The sequence below is a fragment of the Silene latifolia genome, chromosome 2 (genome assembly GCF_048544455.1).
Source record: "Silene latifolia isolate original U9 population chromosome 2, ASM4854445v1, whole genome shotgun sequence".
Classification (NCBI taxonomy): Eukaryota; Viridiplantae; Streptophyta; class Magnoliopsida; order Caryophyllales; family Caryophyllaceae; genus Silene; species Silene latifolia.
The window spans coordinates 99,107,005-99,121,329 of NC_133527.1; the positions used below are offsets into that span (position 1 = coordinate 99,107,005).

General features: G+C 38.3%; 1 protein-coding gene across 1 annotated transcript; it reads right to left on the minus strand.

Annotated features, from left to right (window-relative positions):
• Positions 1 to 8,028: 8,028 nt before the first annotated feature.
• LOC141641128 (protein FAR-RED IMPAIRED RESPONSE 1-like) lies at positions 8,029 to 9,769 on the minus strand. Its single transcript, XM_074449804.1, has 4 exons — positions 9,578 to 9,769; positions 8,941 to 9,454; positions 8,654 to 8,677; positions 8,029 to 8,549 (listed from the first exon to the last, which is right to left on the minus strand). Exons 1-4 carry the CDS (start codon positions 9,767 to 9,769, stop codon positions 8,029 to 8,031), a joined length of 1,251 nt encoding a protein of 416 aa, XP_074305905.1.
• Positions 9,770 to 14,325: the final 4,556 nt, after the last annotated feature.

The window sequence follows — 14,325 nt, forward strand, 5'->3', positions numbered from 1 at the left end:
TGTGTTGAGATTGATTGTTTGATATAGTAATTGTATTGTGACGACTACCGTGATTGTGATTGTGATTGTTTGTCTATGGTTCTCGAGATGCGTTCTCGGCTGAGTGGAGTCACTTGCGGGAGTGGCTTCACGCCCTAGTTTCGCCCTTCGTGGAACCCGCCACGGAAGGGGATGTGCACATTAATGGACAGGGTTATCGCTCGGTATGATGAGCGGGGCTTAGGTGGGAACGGCTGCGGTCCCCCATCGCGGTGGGTCCAAAGGGACGATCAATGATTGAGATGATTGGAATTGGTTGGTTGTGTGTGTGTGACAGTTAAGATGTCTGTTTATCTTATTGTTGATATATGTATTGAATTGTGTGATTAGTACTGACCCCGTTTAAATGTTTTAAAAACTGTGGTGATCCATTCGGGGGTGGTGAGCAGTTATTGAGCGGTGTGATATGACGCGTGTGGGATAGCCGGGATGAGTCATCACGTGGCGCTTAGAAGTCTTCCGCATTTGTGTCGACGAAGTCTAGTAGCTTTGATAGTTTTAGCTGTAGACCGTATGAGAACCTTGTAATTCCTTTTATTAGTTTTGGTTTGAACATGTAATCACTTAATCTATAATTACTTTAAAAGTACGTTTCTTTATTGTCTTATGATATTCAGTACCTCGGGCAACCGAGATGGTAGTATCCTTATACCTGAGTGGTCCTGGTAAGGCCCTTGGAGTATGGGGGTGTTACAGTCCCCACAGCCTCTCTCTCATTAAGCACTGGGACCGACAGACGCTTTCTGAAAGACTACATGGTGAGCTTGACAAGAACCGTTTGAGGCCGCAAACTTGGTCCTTGGTCAAGTATCCTCGGTGCCTTCAAAAGGAACTGTTAAGCATTGGCGGGGTGCCTAATGATAGCAAAGTGTTGGCCATTGGCAATGTGGTTAGTGATGCGGCATTACAAGTGACTTCAAATTCAGACAGGAAGAAGTTCATCGAGATTGAACTCCCATCTGGTGTTGATGATGACGAGGAGTTGAAAGCTCGGACTGTAGATGTAAGTGTTATTTGTTGATTTGTCAAGGCTAATTTACATGTTTTAAAGTTACTCTTTCTTTCACTACAATTGTAATTGCGATATTAATCAGTAATTGCTTAAATTACAAGGTTGTCAGTTAAAATTACACTTTTATCAGATAGAAGTACACTTAAGTTAAAATTACAATTTTGACTGTTAAATTTACACTTTTGTTTGTTAAAATTACACTTTTGTCCGTTAAAATTATACTTTTTAAAGTTAAAATTATACTTTTGTATGTTACAATTACACTTTTGTCCGTTAAAATTATACTTTCGGCCGTTAGAATTATACTTGTCAAAGTTAAAATTGTACTTTTGAATGAACACTTTTGACTGAACACTTGTCCAATTATCTTTTTTTGAGTGTAGGATGTGCATGAGCTTTACTTGAAGATGCAAAGGAATGCTACTGTGTTCTATTCATGGTATGCAGATGCAACCATGACGCTCAAAAGGTTAACAGGAGGCCTCAACTATTCTAGTGACCCTGTCGCTACACAATGCACGCAATCATTCTTTCAAAGCCAAAGGATGAAGGATTATGCTGTGGAAATGCAGGAGATAGCTGAACGAATAAATGATTCCGTGAAATCAGCGCCTGTGCTGCAACAAAGTCCAGGTGTTCAGTATCAGAATGAGGAGGTAGATGACGAGGGATACGAGCAGCAGGGTGGTGATGATGAGGAGGAGGAGGACAATGGTGATGAGGACGAGGCAGTTGACGAGGATGGTGATGATGTAGAGGATGAGGAGGTTGGTGATGATATGGAGGATGATGGATACGATAATGAGAAAGAGGTAACTGTAGATGTTGGTACAGACCTCGAAGGCGGGGTAGCTGCCTCAATTGATTGTGATGAACTAGCAAGTGTCAAAGCACGAGAGGTGTCTACACAACAAATAATGGAGGCAGTGCAATTTTATAACACGCCTGAATTTATGGATGTTGCTAATAGAGAGGATGACAGTAACGACACCAACGTGGACATTGGTAATACTCGGGAAATTTCCGTTATTTACAAAAGGAGGAAGGTAGTTGAGAAGGAGGCGGTCGTTGACGAACCACCTAAATTTGACCGGGAAATCCTTGAAGAGTATTATTCAAAAGAAGAGGTTGATGATGCTGAGAAGAAGTTCTATGCGAAGGCTGCTGCTGAGAAGGCTGCTGCTGCAAAGGAACAAGAGCAGACTATGGAAATGGAGGTGCCTGATGCTGGGAAACCTCAGATAGCTGATAAGAAAAATGAGGAGGATGGGCCCACCGACGCTGATCCAACTGTCACTCAGTTCCTATTTTCGACTGCGGAGATTAATGAAGCAGAGCGCCGAGCTGAAATGCCGGCCAGAGAAGCCCAAGGAATTTTAGAGGTACCAGAATTGTCGAAAGTGGCCCCTGACGCTTTGGGAACGGTTGTGCATGTGAGTGAAGCTGTGAATGCCGAGACGGACAAGGATGATGACCAGATTGGGAAGGGTAATGCTGAGCTTGGTCTCCAATGTGCAAGTACAACAGTGGTTACTGCAACATTAGACGATGTTGTACAAGTGGAGACTAAATCTTTGGAATTTAGTGGGCCTAATCCTGGGGAGTCTGAGAAGGCGGAAAATGCCTTGGTGGAAGTTCAGAACAAAGAAGTTGCCCCCCTGCCACTCAGTTCCTTTTCTCGACTGCTGAGATATGTGAAGCAGAGCGCGCAGCCAAACAGGCCTCAGAAGAATCTCAACATTACGAAGAGGGGCCCGGAAACGGCGGATGCGCAACAACTGATGAGCGGTCGTTAAAGGGTAACGAGCAGCCGAAATATGTATATGCGTTGCAGGCAAAGGAATTTATGGACGTAGAATGGACAAGTACTTTCTATTCTAGTGCGGACGTGAACGCGTTGTTCCAGGAGGACGCAACATCTGTGCATGCTGAAAAACAGCCAATGCGGAAGAATGGTGAGCCAAATTTGGATACAAATCCTCAGACAGTGGTAGAGAAGGTGGTGGATGGGGCTGCACTGAAGGATCACGGAGGTAATCCATTGACCTTTAGAGTTTAGAAGTGCCATGGATGAAGTTATATTTTTTTCACTAAAATTACTACTTTGACAGTTAAAATTACACTTTTTATAGTTAAAATGACACTTTATTGAAATAACACTTTAATTTGTTAGAATTACACTTTTGTCTGCTGCAATTAGACAATTTTTAGTTAAAATAACACTTTATTTTGTTCGAATTACACTTTTGTCTGCTAAAATTACACTTTTTTTAGTTACAATAACACTTTATTTTGTTAGAATTACATTTTCGTCTGCTAAAATTACACTTTTTTTAGTTACAATAACAATTTATTTTGTTAGAATTACATTTTCGCCTGCTAAAATTACACTTTTTTTAGTTACAATTACACTTTATTTTGTTAGAATTACACTTTTGTCTGTTAGAATTACACTTTTTTTAGTTAAAATTACACTTTTGTGTGTTAAAATAACACTTTATTTTGTTAGAATTATACTTTTGTCTACTAAAATTAAACTTTAAGCTGCCACATTTACACTTACTTTCTGATGATGAAATTACACTATTTTTATTACAGATGCGGCAGTGGAGGATGATGCCGTGAAGTCTTTGGAAGGGACTATCGACCATGGAGAGGTAACAGTGATGTAGTACCGAGGCGAGAGAACACCGAGATTCCTATCCCGGTACCGTACGTCCCTCACAGTGATCTGAGCTACCATCCTTTTTTAGTTCACTCGAGCGAGCCCTTACCATGCATGGATCACGTCATTGAGAACCTTGGGTGTTCTATTGATTGTGGGGCACCTGCTCCTGAATTGTGCTTTGCAACGAGAAACCTAGCATTCAGTCAGGAGCTTCTAGTGCCAATGTTTAGTGACAGGAAATACTTGATTGACTATGCGTTCAAGCAGTCAGACGCGTTTTCCGAGTTGTAAGTGTATTATTTTTTTACAAGGGGCCCTTAACATTCCTAATTATATATATATATATATATATATATATATATATATATATATATATATATATATATATATATATATATATATATATTTGTTGACTAAGTAAATGTTTTTGTTGTAGTGAACGATTGGTCCAATTTAGCGAGTTTTATTTCATTACCCGGGAAGACATTGGAACTTTGAACCCTGGGCAGCAAATCATGACAAGTGTTATTGATGGTTGGTGCTTGCTACTCAACCACATCATGAAACTTTCGGACATATCCCGTTGTTTCTTTGGCCTAAGTCACACTGTAAGTTAAAATTACACATTTGTCCGTTAGAATTATACTTTTTAAAGTTAAAATGTTACTTTTGTATGTTAAAATTACACATTTGTTCGTTAAAATGATACTTTTGGCCGTTAGAATTACACTTTTTATTGTTTAAATTATACTTTTAACATTACCCTTCTGTGTTAACAGTACACTGTTGCGTGTTACAATTACACTTTTTTTGGTTACAGTTTCACTTTATTTTTGTAAAATAGCTCTTTTAATTATCTGATCACGCATTTAACACTTTTCAAATTAAGGACCCCGCAAGGTATATTTGGAAGGCTCAAAAGCTTGGGAAAGTATTGAACAAAGACGAAGAAAGTTTTGGTGGCTGGGATACCTGGGCTGAAACCTGTCGTGCACCATTCTAGCTTGACACGGACATGGTATGTAACAAAACATGTAATCTAAATCATGATTTTTAAGGATTCCTTTTACTAATCTCAGCGACACACGATGCAGATCTTTTTGCCCGTGTTATCTGGTGACGGTGATCATTACAGCTGCGTGTGCATCAACTTTCTCACCGAGCAGATTGACTACCTCGACAACCGCACATACGATGACCCATTAGAAACGCTCCCTTACGGAGGGATAACACGTATTTCGGTAAGTGTCCGATATCCAAAAGTCAACCAATTTATATGGGTCATACTACGTTAACACACTGACGCGTATTCATGTTCAGGCAAATATAATGGGGAAGTATTTGGTGTCTAAAGGGCTGTCTAAGGGGGCAAAGGTCAGCGGGTTTAAGATCGTGAACATTGAGTTCAGTTGGCAAGGTCAAGGGTATTCGAGAAATGACTGTGGTGTTTTCATGATGCTACATATGATGTTTTACCGCGGAAGCCCTTTTCAATGTGACCTCGGGAAAGAGGATGCTATGAGTTTATACCGTGATGAGATTGCTGCAACACTCGTCCTCTGTGACATTAACAGTATCAGAGCGGACATCTTGATGTGGGTTGGTTATTTCAAAGCAACTGCTCGACATCCGTTGACAATAAAGTTGAATGTTGTTAAGAGGAAAACAGATGGTGACATAGGGCCGCAATCCACAAAACATGCTCGCGTAACTGAATCTGAAGAGCCTGTTATGGAGGCGACACTTGTTACCATGCGCATTCCGTCTGGTAAAGCCCTATCCTCTGTTAAGAGCCATCCTCGTGGAAAGGGGGATGGGTTGGGCTGCTCTCTCGACTGTGGTAGAGGTGGTCTCAACACAAATGTGGTGTCGAAGATGCTCCGGAGCAACCAAGCGTTAATCAAGGATATTAAACAGAGGAGGAAACATGTTGCCGACTATTGCTTGTTAGATGACCACAATTATGATGAACGGTCGGTTAATCTGAATTAATAATGTCTTCATACTCACATTAATTTTCACATTTAGTCTATTTTAATTAACGAGTTCTTTAATATTACGGAGTGCAGTGAACAGCTAGTCTGGTACACCCGGCACGCAACGCTTCGGAGAGCTGACATTATGTCCTTGGTGCCTGAAAACCTTATGTCGTTGAACGTCATCGAGTGCTGGTCGATTTTGATGAACTATTTGGAAAAGGAGGAATATGGCGACCAAATGAGGATGTCATTCTTTGGTATACGTCACATGGTACTTCCATTAACCATTGCATAATATTTATACCCACTTCTATTACACCTTTGTTAGTTAGAATGACACTTTTCTCAATTACAGTTATATTATGTGAATGTTTCACTTTAGTTCTTTTAATCAACAAAAGTGTCATTCTAACCGTCTGAAGTGTAATTTTAAGGAACAATAGTGTAATTTTAGGTGACAAAGCAACCACATTAATCATGTTCACTATTGCCTTTAAAAGGATATACTGTTGGGATTGCTTAGAACGTTTGAACAACCAGGCACACAATCAGACAGCAACTATGACAACCTGTACCAGCTCTGGGACACCTTCATCGTCGACAGTGAGCAAACCGTCAACTTGAAAACAGACTTGTTATTTGTCCCGTTCTGCACTGACGACCATTTCGCATGCGTATGTATCAATCACAAATCAAATTTAGTCGACTTGCTGGACGGGCAAAGGCATTCTGATTTGCAAAAGTCGCAGTTTGGAAAAGCAGCGCATTTAATTGTAAGTTTTCGTCCATCCCTTTCTTCCAAATGCTATCTATTTTTTTTTCAATCAGTTTTTTGAGGTAATTATGTACATATGCCGGCTAGCGCAGTGAGTGATTATTTAGAATCACGGGATAAGGAAAAGAAGAACACTAGAGCACGGGAAATTCCTAATTATGCGTTACGCCAGATACCTTTCAGCGGGATGTCACTTACTCTCAACCAACCAGAGTCGGGCCTGTTCACCATGATGGCAATGCTGTTATACGAGGGTCTTCCTTTTCAGCATGAAGACCTCGAGAAGAAGAAATCAAGGCGTTATTTGGTGATCCAGCTTATAGCTACCCTCATTTTAGCAGACATGAACGTCTTGCGCGAAGGTGTGCTCGAGAAGGTCAAAGCTTTTGTTAGCACGAAGGACAAACTGTGGAAGGTATTACAACAGAAGCGTAGACTGCCCCGTGCCAATGTGAAAAAATAACAACCTTAATCTAGTAGTTAAGTTTTTGTGGGAATTTTGCCTTGGCTATGTAAACATTTATTTCATACTTTGTATCATTATCAGATGTTAGCAACTTTAATCTAGACAGTTAGTTTTTGTGTAAACAATGTTAGCAGATGCTTATTGTTAGCTTTCAACATTCTATAAGACAAGGTGTTTTATGTAAATCCATATGACATGCCGGCAAAGAATGCCTTTCCTCTCAAGCATTCTGCAGCTACAAGTGCCTTTCAATGTATCTAGTTCAACAATATAGAGTAATATGTTAGTTAAATCAGTCAGAAGAAAGTGTGACTGTAATACACACAAGTGTAATTCTAACCGGCAGAAGTGTAATTCTAACCGGCCATAACACTGACAAATAGACCTTACATAACACAAAATATAAATGTAATTTTAAAAGGTAGCAGTGTAATTTTAAAAGGCAAAAGTGTAATTTTAGGTGTTTTATGACAAAATAGTTATGTTGTTAATAGATGGTGCAATAATATTTATGTTGTTTTACCAAACTATGTCATAAGGCTTTACTATAGATGAAGTGTAACTTTAATCGGATAATCTGTAATTATAATGAGTTTAAGTGTACTTCTGATCATAACAATCCTACCCTAAGCAGATATGAGGCCATTGCAATTTTATTTCCTAGTTATTTGTAATTGTAAGAACATAAATTGTCATAATAGTCAAGAGTGAAAAATTCAACGTTCTGGTGTTGCACATTATAACTGTTTCGTCCATTCAAAATACTTCAACAAAATACATTGTAATACCAACGGCGATCAGTTGCCTTCCTGGCAGTTTGATGTCTAAACACAATACGAAACATCATGTTGTACCTCGTATTTTGCGTAGACATCCCCAAAAAAATGTGCTGCTTATTAGGTATTATATTGATTATTCTAAGATGCCTTCTTCTTCTTCTTCTTCTTCTTCTTCTTCTTCTTCTTCTTCTTCTTCTTCTTCTTCTTCTTCTTCTTCTTCTTCTTCTTCCGACGAGGGCTCTGACGATTGCGACAATGGTGGGTGCTCTGCGAAAGGATTAGGGCATTTCCTTTTGTCATGGTTAGCTAATCACTTGCAATTTTTACACATACGTTTTGGCTTCCTTGCCAAAGCAACTGCTTTTTCCTTCATCGACAGCATTCTCTTTCCGCTTCCCTTGTTTTTGGATTTCTTGGGCAGCAAAATGGTTATCTCCTGACTAGGAGAACAACCAAGAATTTTCTCCAACTGTTGTTGTTTATTCAATGGTGATCCTAATGGTGAAAGTTTCTTCTTAAACTGTCTAATTAGACTAGAAAAGTTGTCGACATCATTCTTCAATTTGCCCATGAGCATACCAACTGTCTGATGAATCTTTGACCGCATTACTGATATTGCAATCTGTTTTCCATCTATTATATCAACGTCCTCAATTGCTTCACCATTACAATCGAACATTTTAGACAACCTTGCATCTTTACACCATTTTTTAACAACACATTGTTCTGGAATCATCTTCACTCCGTTTGATGAGTAAATCCATATGACATGCCGGCAAAGAATGCCTTTCCTCTCAAGCATTCTGCAGCTACAAGTGGCTTTCAATGTATCTAGTTCAACAATATAGAGCAATATGTTAGTTAAATCAGTTAGAAGAAAGTGTGACTATAATACACAAAAGTGTAATTCTAGCCGGCAAAAGTGTAATTCTAACCGGCCATAGCAGTGACAGATAGACCTTACATAACACAAAATATAAATGTAATTTTAAAAGGCAAAAGTGTAATTTTAGTTGCATAAAGTGTAATTTTAAGACAAGTGTAATTTTAACAGCCCAAAGTGTAATTTTAATCAACAAAAGTGTGATTTTAACGGATAAAAGTATAATTTTAACAACCCAATGTGTAATTTTAACAACCCAATGTGTAATTTTAATCAACAAAAGTGTAATTTTAACGGACAAAAGTATAATTTTAGCAAACAAATGCTACAGAATGATACCTGGGCAGTATGTGACCTCATAATTTCTGTCCCTGTTTGCATCTCTTACGGTCATCACCTCTAAAGAGGCACACTCAGTAAATCCTCTACTTTTACAAGTACCGATTGAGCACTTGACCTCTTCTTGAAATTCCTCGAATACTTTATGACTGTACACTTGCGCCCCGTGCACTTCGATAGCTAGATGCGTTGATATTATAGGAAAAGTGTGTCTGTTACAGTTGTCAATCTTTTTCTGTGTGTGTCTTTGCTGGTCTATCGCGCTGTCAAAACGCATTGAAAACTCAACTAATGTTCCTGACTTACTCTCAAATCTCTTAAAAAAACTATTTTCGCTCTCTGATCTTTGGGTTGTCCTCATAACACCCCCCATATCTAGGTCCCTACAATGAGCCACAACCCACTGCTTCCTTTTAGCGTACATTTCTTGGAACCATTCAATGTTATTAATATTGTGTTCCCTGCCAATTTCTTCCGATTTTGCATCGAAATCTGCCGCTTCAATGTCATCATCCTATATTATGGCATTCAATTTTTTTACAAAGACTGAATAATCGTCTCTTGTCACTCCATACTTGCTTGGCACCTTGTTCATGATATGCCACATACAATATCGGTGGCGCGCTGTCTTGAACACCAATGGCACCGCTTTAAGAATACCAGCATCCTGATCGGTGATAATATACTTAGGCTCTTTCCCACCCATCGCAGCCAGAAAACGGGTGAAAACCCATTTAAACGAGTCTGCATCTTCATGAGCAACAAGTGCTCCACAGAAAGTGACTGATCGTTTATGGTTATCAACCCCGGTGAAAGGTGTGAAGGACATTTCATACTTATTGGTGGAATACGTCGGATCGAACGACACTGCATCCCCAAAAACTGAGTAGTTCCTTCTAGCGATTCCGTCGGCCCATATAGCTTTACTAAGGCTACCGTTAGAATCAACATCATAGTCAAAGAAGAACCCTGGCCTATTAACAGCCAATTCCTTAAAGTGGTCCACGAACATCTGACCGTCCCGTTCATGAATGTAGCATTTCACATCTCTGTGAAAGTTCTTAAAATCATTCAAACTAGCTCCGATGTTTTCAAACCCATTAACATGTTCCTTCAAAATTTTGTAAGTCTTCGTTGCTCCTATCTTCAGCTGTTGATTATTGACAATATTTTAGATGTATGTATTTTAATCAACAAAAACGTAATTTAAACAGATACAAAAGTATAAATTCAAAAAACAAAAATGTTGTTTTAACAAGAAAAAGTGTAATTTTAGCAGACAAAAGTATAATTCTAACAAAATAAAGTGAAATTATAACATATACAAGTGTAATTTTAATCAAGAAAAGTGTAATTTTAATCAACAAAACTGTAATTTTGGCAACATAAATTGTAATTTTGACGGATATATGTATAATTGTAACACACAAAAGTGTAATTTTAACAGACAAATGTAGAATTCCAATGACTCAAACAAAGTGTAATTCTAACCAACAAAACTGTAAGTTCAAGAAGGCGAATGCTAACTTCAGCAAACCCGGCATACTCACCGTTGAATTATAAAGGATTATCATTTTGTGATAGTCTGTTATGTTGCATGCCAACTTTTGAAACTCTCTATCTCTGGCTGATACGAGTTCATGGTTGTGGCCACTATGGAGTCTGTCAATTATTAATTCCCCATTCCTCATGAATAGCCTAATCCTCGCTTTGCACCCAACGCACCTGACTTTGTGTCTCCTACCTGAGTCCTGGCGGCCACTACACTCCAATTGTCCCTTATGTTTGAATCCCTCCCGGTTGCAAACCAACAGTTTAGATCTTATTTCCCCGCCACACCATCTCTTAGTCGTGTACTTACACACATCAAAACCACAAGCAACAGCATAAATTCTATAAAATGTCACTGCTTCCTCTATTTCCAGAAATTCTTGACCAACATAGGAGGTGAACTTAGCTTCAACGTCCCTTCAAAATTCTTCCTCGTTCGGCTTTCGTTTTCCATTGTGCTCAATATTATCTGTCAATAGTGTCATTATTATCAATTGTGTTCATAACAGCTTAAAGTAACCCATATATTTGTTAAAATTATAGCTTCCTTAGAATTATACTTTTTGTTTTTATCACTACACTTTTGTCTGTTAGAATTATACTTTTTACTATTACAATTACAGTTTAAAAACTTACAGCTTTTCTGTTACAATAACCCTTTGGTTGTTAAAATTACACTTTTGTGTGTTAGAATTATACTTTTTACTATTACAATTACAGTTTAAAAACTTACAGCTTTTCTATTACAATAACCCTTTGGTTGTTAAATTTACACTTTTGTCTGTTACAATTATACTTGTTACTATTAGAATTACAGTTTAAAAACTTACAGATTTTGTCTGTTACAATAACACTTTTACTAGTCAAAATTACACGTTTCTCTGTTACAATTATACTTTTTCCTATTAGAATTATACATGTCCCTGTTACAATTATACTGTTTACAAATTTAGAATAATACTTTTGTTGCTTAAAATCACACCATTTATAGTTAAAATTACATTTACAACCATTATAATTACAGTTTTGTTAATCCTGAAATTACTCTTTCATCCGTCAGTATTACACTTTTGAATGTTACAATTACACTTTATTCGTCTTTTTACTGTCACGTTGCAGATACTATATTGACTCTTACAAATAAGAAACTGAAATATGAAGCAACTAATAACAAATGTGACATTATCTACCAGATAAATAACTCCAACGTCGAGAAGTTTAACTTCTTATTCACAGAGTTGATGTTGAACTCTATAATGCTGGAGTTCATGTTGAAAGAGTGGATTTACAGATTTCAAATAATAAAAAACAAGCTTAAAAAATAACCTAAAATACACTTCCTTCTCATATTTAAGCAACTGTTCATATTTAACCTAGTGTTTTGATAAAAAAAAGATATATAACCTAACTTTGAATGAAGAAAATAAATAAACAATCCAAAAATTACCATAGCCAAATGGAATCATTTGCAAATCCGTCATTTTTTACGTTGGACGGTGGTCTTGTTGTTTGTTTGTGAGAATGGAGGATAAATGAAGGATAAAGGAGGATGATAAAGGACGATGATAAAGGAAGATGATAAACGAAGAATGTAGGATTTGCTCTAAATTATCGCCAGGAAACTGAGTTTTTTTCAAATTGTGTTTTGGTGGAGTTTTTTTAGAATTGTGTTGAGGAAGGTTGTTGAATGATTATGCATGTGTTTATGTGTGCACAGTGGGTAATAGACATTAGTACTGACACACTAACCCTCTCTCCTCCTCAACCTATTTCTTTTTTTTTTTCACGCCTATATTTGCTTTAAAGTAGGCAAATCTCCACTCTCCATTTTGCTAATCCAAGGGCCCTAATAAAGACTTAGGGACTCAAAAGATATTAAGGACTTAGGAGAACTTTACACTATATATATATATATATATATATAGGGTCGGGGTCAGGTGCGAACTAAAGTTGGGTGCGAACCGTACGAACTAGTATCTATGGGCCAATTTTAATATCTAAACCAAAATAACACCCTTCTCGTATTCCTGTTCATATCTAATCCAAACTCACCCACCTTCTACTACTAATCTTCCACATCCAGCAACCAACATGTCTTCACCTTCCTCACCGTCGGCCATTGTCGTCGGAGCTCCGTCATAACTTCCTAACGCACACCATTACTCCACCATCCCCGGCTGTTTCATTTTCTTTTTCTTTTTATTTTTCTTCTTCAGCAGTACACTCGCCGGCGTCTTTGCTATCGTTTCGCCGTACAGATCTCACATCCTTCGCGTTTTTGTGATTCTATTTGGCTCGAAATATTGCAACAATGTCATCAATTCGGTCAGATTTTTGTAATTCTTCTTCATTTTTTATACATCTATGATTTAGATCATACTATTTTTAAAAACTGATATTTATGGTGGTTGAGGAGGCACGTCACCGAGCAACCTGTTGTGCGGTTGATGTTTGACGGAGTATTGGACTATGGTGAAAGAGGGGTGGTGTTTTCGTTGGGACGACGTTGGATAAGGGGTGGTGGTACGGATGCGAAATGGAGGTCGAGATTCATCGTGTCGAACATTGCGTGTGCTTGGTCGCTGGTGTGTGGTGGTTTGGGTGGTGACGTGTTGACTGAGGGGGTGGTTGTCGGAGTGATTCGAGTAGTCTTGTGAGTTGTGGTGGCCGGAAATGTGGGTAGAAGGCCTGTTGTGTGTGGCAGTGGTCCTAAGAGCCACCGGAGGCGGTGGTCAACACGTCATGTGTGGTGAATGGTGATGGGTCAAGGATTATATGGTGATTGTTGGTGGATACATAAAATAGTACTCTAGATGCACTTGTGTATTCTTCTGGATACATAAAGTATATTTGTGTATCTATAGTAAGAGACTTGTGTATCTACAGTAAGAGACTTATGTACCTAGGCTCTTATTTCTTACCGAAGATGACACAACCAGTGTTTGTTCATGCAATTGAGATTATAGATAGATTTCGATGTAGTAGAATTTCTGTTGTACCAAAGGTCGGATTTTAGCAGCTGTTCAAGTTCCGATAGCTGTCATTAATTGTTTAAGACGATGATTCATACCAAAATTCTAAACTTCGGTTTCGAGTTCTCGTTCTAATCAAGATTCGAAAGGGTGTACTCAAGTATCCTCTAAAAGATGGTTGACTCCGGGGCGCAGCTCCCTTTGTCCCACCAAAATTGCCCTTTACTAGAATCATACTTACTAGTGTGCTCTGTTTGTTGTATGATTAACTTGTAATAAACCGTGGATGTAATAAAGAGTTTCACTTTAATTTACGGGCCCATGTCTGAGCCATTGGAGCAAAACGTTCGTTGTGCAATCTCATCAACTCATTTAATGATTCCGAACAACAACCTTGCTAGATACATTCTTTTACCTTGCTAGATACACTCATTTACGTTGTTAGATACACATCTCTAACAAACTAGATACATTCTTTTACTTTGCTAGATACATTCATTTACGTTACTAGATACACTCCTCTAACAAGCTAGATACATTCTTCTACCTTGCTAGATACTCATTTGATCGCGGACCCTCGCTAATCCACCTTCTAGCCTTCTAGGAGTGAGTCCTAGAAGAGGTGTGTGAGAGATGATTAGCTAGGCAAGTTAATTAGCCGCTTGCCTAATCATCTCTTTTTTTGTCAAGAATAAACCAATAATGCATAGGCTGATATGAGAAATTAAGCAACAATAATAGCCAATGATTGATTATGCAAACTAGTTGAGCATTGTTGAGCCCTGAGAGCAAAGAACTAGCGACATACTCCTAGTATGTTTATACAGACACATGTTGTATCTCAATAACTGCAATCTGGTTG